Genomic DNA, 8,136 nt, shown 5'->3' on the forward strand with positions numbered 1-8,136 from the left:
CCCCTTTTGCTCCCTGCTCCGGCAAATCCGGTTGGACCTTCCCTGGTCCAGTAGGGTTGACGGGTTCAGAGCTTTTAGTCCGAGGTTAACTCCGTTTGGCATGACTGACCTCCCTTGGCAACTGCTTCAGACTCAGGTATGTCACCGTGTCGTCAGATCACACGCCGGTCAGTCCCCAAGTCTTTGTGCGATCTGCAAAGTCACCAGAAGTCAGTGTGAAGACAGCGAATGGGTCTGTGTGCCGCCGTCTAGGTGTCCCGCTATGGGAGGGGGCAGGTTATGGCTCTGAAGTGACAATCACAGGAGATTCATAAAAAGAAAAAGTTATATTTGTTGAAATGCTGTAGCACTGGTGCTCAGAGTCCGGGGGGGGGGGGGCTGGACTCAGAGCCCCATAAGGTCAGCCACCCACTGCTCCCTCCGCAGCCGCCGGTTCTCCTCTTGGAGCTTCTCCAGCTCCATCTCCAGTTCATGGAGCCTGGGGGGGGTCAGCCTGCTGTGACCTCAGGTGGTTGTTCTCCTCCTCCATGCGGCTTATGCACTCCTCCAGCTCTATGTACTCACGGATCAGCTCCTGCTTGCTCATGTCCTGCAGGCTCTCCACGTGGTCCTTCATCATCAGGAACTGGGTGGTGGTGTAAGGGGCCACCGGTGGGCCCTTGGCGAACATCTCGGCCCGCATCTGGGACGCCCGCTGCGACTCCCTCTCCTCCAGTCGCTTCTTCTCCTCCCAGGTCAGCTTGTTATACGGCTTCCAGGACCTCTTCTTCTTGAAGGGTGGCCGGCGGTGCCTCTTTCTGCCCAGCTCCCTCCAGGGCCCCTCCGGCTCAGGGCTGTCGCCCATGACCAGCTGACAATGGTGTTCCCTGTTGTCCGTAATAGCAGATTGTACCATGAGGGCTTCGTAAGGGGTGCCCAATGGTTCTTCCCGACCCCGCTCCTGGGGATCCCAAGCCGAGTCTACACAATGGGCTGCTGCTGGTGGGCGGTACCCAGGTTGAGACCAATTTGACCTGGTGTTGTTGTTCATGGGGCAATTTTGCTTGAAGTGACCGAGCTGTTTGCACCAGAAGCAGCGTTGTTCGTTGTCCTCCTGGCGTGGATAGCGAGGGCTAGATGTCATCGGTCTGTTAGGAGGTTGGTATCTAGCGGCTGGTGGGTGTGAGGGCGCCGTTGGTCGTGGAGGTTGTACCCGTGGTGTGACCTGGTTTGTCTTGCGAGTATCCGCATATTCATCCGCCAACTTCGCGGCCTCTGGTAGAGTCATGGGCCTGCGATCTCTCACCCAATCTTTGACATCCGTCTGGATGTGATTGTAAAATTGCTCCAGGAGCATTAGTTGCAAAATGTCCTCTGCGGTGGTGGCCTGGCTGCTGTTAACCCAGTTAGAGGCCGACAGGGACAGCTGGCATGCCCATTCTGCGTAAGAGTCTTTCGTGGTTTTGCGTGAGTCCCTGAACTTCTGTCGGTGGGACTCTGGGGTTACTGCATAACGAGCCAGGAGCACTTCTTTAACCCTGGCGTAGCTATGGATATCCTGATCTGGCACGGTCCGGAAAGCATCAGAAGCTTTGCCTGACAGTTTGCCTGACAATATTGCAACCCACTCTCCTCTAGCTATTCGGTGCAGGTTACATTGTCGCTCAAAATCCGCCAGGTAGTTATCAATCTCACAGTCCTTTTCATCAAAAGCTTTAAAAGCGCTAAACAGAATCTTCCTTGCGTCTGCTGTGCTGTACTCACTGTTCGGAGAAGGTGCGGCTGCTTGTTGGACTGCTGCCAGTTTTAACTGTAGTTCTGCGTCCCTTATTTGTTTAGCCTCCTGTAGCTCTGCGTCTCTTATTTGTTTAGCCTCCTGTAGTTCTGCGTCTCTTATTTGTTTATCCTTCTGTAGTTCTGCGTCCCTTATTTCTTTAGCCTCCTCCGCTAAGAGGTCCATCACTTTCAGCACCACATCCGGCGTTGGGTTCGGGCCGAACCAAGCTAGCTTCTCTCTCATTAGCTTGTTGGCTGGCGATTCCTCCTCCTGAATCACTGGTGTCTCCATCTCTTGTACTGCTGGCGTTGCTGCAATCCCGTCCTCCTGGTCTAGCTCCATTGATTCTGCTATGATGACCCGCTTGGTTTTGTTGTTAGCAATCCTTCCACGAACTTCCAGTAGTTCTTCCAGTGTCTGCTTGGAATCCGGGTGTGAAGGAGAGTAGAAGGGAAGATCCCGCTGCTGCCAACCAATTTGTGACGGTATCGGTATGATATCCCCGTCAAGCATTCCCTCCTCTCCATACAAGAACATCACAGGATTCCCCACACATGGGTCAAGACTGGATGCTGGAACCAAGACACTTTATTGACACAAAAACTCAGCTTATATGTGGTTACAGCCTGTTAGGAACGCCCCCCTCACACAGTGGGGTTTCCCATACAGATTATAGGAGACAAGTCGGAGCCGACCATGCAGACACGTTTCTTTAGATAAAGACATCAGTGGAGTTAATTAATACACTGAAGCAATCAGAATAATTAACATACTACTTCTCTAATCATTTAGCCTGATGATACAATACACATCTTTTAAGGGTAAACACAGATCTTCTTTACACAACACAATAGATCAATTAACCTTTAGAATAGTGAGGGGACATTAGCACGTCAATAACCTGTCAGAGGAATGAATCACACATGAAATTCCTTTCTACCTCTACCCATATGGCTAGCAGGGAGCAGTACACTGAGACATATAGGCAAATGTATCACAGCGACAATTTTGAAAAAAATTCAATATTTTTTACTTTTTTCCATAATAAATATCCCCCAAAAACATATTTTTTTCCTCAGTTTAGGCCGATACGTATTTTTCTACCTATTTTTGGTAAAAAAAAATCGCAATAGGCGTTTATTGATTGGTTTGCGCAAAATTTATAGCGTTTACAAAATAGGGGATAGTTTTATTGCATTTTTATAATTTTTTTTTTACTACTACTAATGGCGGCGATCAGCGATTTTTTTTGTGACTGCGACATTATGGCGGACACTTTGGACAATTTTGACACATTTTTGGGACCATTGTCATTTTCACAGCAAAGAATGCATTTAAATTGCATTGGCCCAGATTCAGTAAGCAATTGCGCCTGCGTAACCATAGGTTACGCAGTGCAATTGCTGACTTGCGCCGGCGTAACGAGTTCTCCTGATTCAGAGAACTCGTTACGCCGACTGCAGCCTAAAATCTGCGTGGCATAAGGCTCTTATGCCACGCAGACTTTAGGCTGCATTCTTGCGTTGACCGCTAGGGGGCGCTCCCATTGTGGTCAGCGTATAGTATGCAAATTGCATACTTACGCCGATTCACAATGTTGCGCGGGCCCTGCGTACGCAAGGTACGGAGTTTCCGTACGGCATCTTTAGCGTAAGGCTGCCCCTTCTAATAGTAGGGGCAGCCAATGCTAAAGTAAAGCCGCCGTTCCCGCGACGTGAAATTTGAATTTCACGTCGTTTGCGTAAGTGATTCGTGAATGGCGCTGGACGCCATTCACGTTCACTTTGAAGCAAATGACGTCCTTGCGACGTCATTTGCCGCAATGCACGTCGGGAAAGTTTCCCGACGGAGCATGCGCTCTATGCTCGGCGCGGGAGCGCGCCTAATTTAAATGATTCCCGCCCCCGGCGGGATCATTTAAATTGCGCGCGCTTACGCCGGGCAATTTTGCCGGCGCGCCCTCGCAATTTACGGAGCTACTGCTCCGTGAATCGAGGGCAGTGCAAAATATTTGCGTGGGCGCAGGGCAAAATCGTTGCCCTGCGCCTCCGCAAATATAGCGCAGATCTCTTTGAATCTGGGCCACTGTTTATTGTGAAAATGACAGTTGCAGTTTGGGAGTTAACCACAGGGGGCGCTGTAGGAGTTATGTTTCACCTCGTGTGTGTTTACAACTGTAGGGGGGTGTGGCTGTAGGTGTGACGTCATCGATCGAGTCTCCCTATATAAGGGATCACACGATCGATGCGCCGCCACAGTGAAGCACGGGGAAGCCGTGTTTACATACAGCTCTCCCCGTTCTTCAGCTCCGGGGAGCAATCGCGAGGGGGCGGCTAGAAACGATTAGAATAGAATAGAATTGTTTCTAGCCGCACCCTCATCCCGGATCGCTCCTGAAGCCACGGGGACCGCCGCAAGTACCGGGGGGGGGGGGGGGTCCCGATCGGACCCCCGACCCACGTCAAGCAGAGCAGCAGAGCACGTACAGGTACGCCAATGTGCCTGTCCGTGCCATTCTGCCGACGTATATGTACATGCGGCGGTCCGGAAGTGGTTAAAGGGACATTTTCTTGTAATTTTTTCTTTTTTTTTCCCTCCGCCGCTTACCAGAGCCGTCGGTAGCAGCGGAGGCGATCGGGTCCTCTTCCTAGCTGGGTATGGATATAAGTGAGGGGGGAGACGGCCCCCACCCGTCTCCATACCATAGCAGGGAGGAAGCGACGTCAAAACATCACTTCTGCCCATACGTCTTAAAGGCACATTTTTTTGTTGTAATTTTTGTCAAATGACAAAATGTTTTATTTTTTTTTTATTTTTTATATTGCATTTTAGTGTAAATATGAGAGGTGACGTCTTTTTCCCCCCAGATCGCATATTTAAGAGGACCTGTCATCCTTTTTTCTATTACAAGGGATTTTTACATTCCTTGTAATAGGAATAAAAGTGACCCGTTTTTTTTAAACAGTGTAAAAATAAATAAAATCAAGTAAAATAAATAAGAAAACAAAATTATTTTTTTTTTAACCACTTCCCGACCGCCTCATGTAGATAAACGTCGGCAGAATGGCACGGACAGGCACATAAACGTACCTGTACGTGCCTGCCTAGACGTGGGATGGGGGTCCGATCGGGCCCCCCCCCCGGTACATGCGGCGGTCGGATACCCTCGGGGAGCGATCCGGGACGACGGCGCGGCTATTCGTTTATAGCCGCTCCGTTGCGATCGCTCCCCGGAGCTGAAGAACGAGGAGAGCCGTATGTAAACACGGCTTCCCCATGCTTCACTGTGGCGGCTGCATCGATTGAGTGATCCCTTTTATTAGGGAGACACGATCGATGACGTCAGACCTACAGCCACATCCCCCTACAGTTGTAAACACACACTAGGTGAACCCTAACTCCTACAGCGCCCCCTGTGGTTAACTCCCAAACTGCAACTGTCATTTTCACAATAAACAATGCAATTTAAAGCGGGGGTTCACCCTATCAACGAAAAAAAATATTTTTTTTTCTTTTACCATCGAGACAGGCATTGTAGCGCGAGCTACAGTATGCCTGTCCCGAATTTTTTACCCCCGTACTCACCTTGTACGCGTAGATCGAAGATACCGGGGAATGGGCGTGCCTATGGAGACGGAGGATGATTGACGGCCGGCTCTGGTGCGTCACGCTTCTCCGGAAATAGCCGAAATAGGCTTGTCTCTTCACGACGCCTGCGCATAGCCTGTGCGCAGGCGCCGTGAAGAGCCGAGACCTACTCCGGCTGTCTTCGGGGAGCGTGACGTGCCAGGGCCAGCCGTCAATCATCCTCCCTCTCCATAGGCACGCCCATTCCCCGCGGGAGCCGAAATCTACGATGTCCGATTACAAGGTGAGTCCGGGGTTAAAAAAATCGGGACAGGCATACTGTAGCTCGCGCTACAATGCCTGTCTCGATGGTAAAATCAAGTCAGAGAGGGTGAACTACCGCTTTAAATGCATTTTTTTGCTGTGAAAATGACAATGGTCCCAAAAATGTGTCAAAATTGTCCGAAGTGTCCGCCATAATGTCGCAGTCACGAAAAAAATTGCTGATCGCCGCCATTAGTAGTAAAAAAAAAAAATTTATGAAAATGCAATAAAACGATCCCCTATTTTGTAAACGCTATAAATTTTGCGCAAACCAATCGATAAACACATATTGCGATTTTTTTTTACCAAAAATAGGTAGAAGAATACGTATCGGCCTAAACTGAGGAAAAAAACATTTTTAGATATGTTTTTGGGGGATATTTATTATAACAAAAGGTAAAAAATATTGCATTTTTTTCTAAATTGTCGCTCTATTTTTGTTTATAGCGCAAAAAATAAAAACCGCAGAGGTGATCAAATACCACCAAAAGAAAGCTCTATTTGTGGGGAAAAGGGACGCCAATTTTGTTTGGGAGCCACGCCGCACGACCGCGCAATTGTCTGTTAAAGCGACGCAGTGCCGAATTGTAAAAACCCCTTGAGTCATTTAGCTGTATATTGGTCCGGGGCTTAAGTGGTTAAAGCGCCCCGTCCCGAAGAAGCGAACGCATACGCGAGCAGCGCCCGCATATGAAAACAGTGTTCAAACCACACCTGTGAGGTATCGCCGCAATCGGTAGAGCGAGAGCAATAATTCTAGCCCTAGACCTCCTCTGCAACTCAAAACATGCAACCTGTAAAAAAAAAAAATGAAATGTCGTCTATGGAAAAAGTCCGGGACATGCAGTAAAGTCAGCCCAATTTTTTCATGTCATCCGTTATTACAGGAGGACTGGATCTGGTTCTGGTGCCGGGACTTGGGTTCGATAAGGACGGCCGTCGCTTGGGGCGGGGTAAAGGATATTACGACACGTTCTTGGAACGCTACAACCAACAACTTTCTTCCAGGCCACACACCATCGCGTTGGCTTTCCAGGAGCAGATCTGTCCCTCCGTCCCCGTCACCGACAGCGACTTCGTCATCGACGAGATCCTCTGTGCCGGAGATCTGGAAATTGTTCAAAACTAGAAATGTGACGGACATTCTGTGTTCCAGCAATAACACGAAATTCCAGGTCATTTCTTAATCCAATAGGATTGGCTACCTCAGGTTTATCATCTCTTCTGTAAAAATTTCTTGTCTGAGGTCTTCCGGCCTCTTCATTTTCCTCCGGATCCAATATGACCCGTGACAACCAGAGACTTTTGAAGGATGGGGGGTACTCCTGTGCCAGCGTCACTAATGACTCTTGGGTCTAGGGTCACCCTGTGCCCCTTTTGGGCGGCCCAGAGTCACCCTGGGCCGCCCCTATTAGAGACACAGGGGGTGTCATCATCTCCCATTCAGGGCTGGTGCAAGGATTTCTGACAACCAAGGCGAAACCTCATTTTGCCCCCCCCCCTTTAGCCCCAACCCCTGACTCCACCCCCTTTGCCATGCCCATGTATACCCCACCTTTTTAATGAAGCGCCCGTCAATGTAGCCTCACCAGCGCCCATAAATGCAGCCTCACCAGCACCCATCAAATGCAGCCTCACCAGCGCCCATCAAAAAGAGGCTCACCAGGGCCAATCAAATGCAGCCTCACCAGCGCCCATTAAAATGCAGCCTCACCAGGGCCAATCAAATGCAGCCTCACCAGCGCCCATTAAAATGCAGCCTCACCAGCGCCCATCAAATGCAACCTCACCAGCGCCCATAAAGGCAGCTTTACCAGCACCCATCAAATGCAGCCTCACCAATGCCCATCAAATGTAGCCTCACCAGCGCCCATTAAAATGCAGCCTCACCAGCGCCCATCAAATGTAGCTTCACCAGCGCCCATCAAATGCAGCCTCACTAATGCCCATCAAATGCAGCCTCACTAATGCCCATCAAATGCAGCCTCACCAGCGCCCATCAAATGCAACCTCACCAGTGCCCATAAAGGAAGCTTTACCAGCGCCCATCAAATGTAGCCTCACCAGCGCCCATCAAATGCAGCCTCACCAGTGCCTATCAAATGTAGCCTCACCAGCGCCCATTAAAATGTAGCTTCACCAGCGCCCATCAAATGCAGCCTCACCAGCGCCCATCAAATGTAGCTTCACCAGCGCCCATCAAATGTAGCTTCACCAGCGCCCATTAAAATGCAGCCTCACCAGCGCCCATCAAATGCAGCCTCACCAACGCTCATCAATGCAGCCTCACCAGTGCCCATCAAATGCAGTCTCACCAGCGCCCATCAAATGCAACCTCACCAGCGCCCATCAAATGCAGCCTCACCAGCGCCCATCAAATGCAGCCTCACCAGCGCCCATCAAATGCAGTCTCACCAGCGCCCATCAAATGTAGCCTCACCAGCGCCCATCAAATGCAGTCTCACCAGTGCCTATCTAATGCAGCCTCA

The 8,136-nt window shown here is 50.1% G+C and overlaps 1 protein-coding gene across 1 annotated transcript in view; it reads left to right on the forward strand.

Annotated features, from left to right (window-relative positions):
- The window catches only part of MTHFS (methenyltetrahydrofolate synthetase), a 28,626-nt gene extending 21,499 nt beyond the window's left edge, over positions 1-7,127 (forward strand). Inside the window, exon 3 of the mRNA XM_040342189.1 lies at positions 6,535-7,127. Within this exon, the coding sequence (XP_040198123.1) occupies positions 6,535-6,776 (242 nt within the window). The 3' untranslated portion in view covers positions 6,777-7,127. The remainder of the gene's footprint in view (positions 1-6,534) is intronic.
- Positions 7,128-8,136: the final 1,009 nt, after the last annotated feature.

This window comes from Rana temporaria, chromosome 3 (assembly GCF_905171775.1).
Source record: "Rana temporaria chromosome 3, aRanTem1.1, whole genome shotgun sequence".
Lineage (NCBI taxonomy): Eukaryota > Metazoa > Chordata > Amphibia > Anura > Ranidae > Rana > Rana temporaria.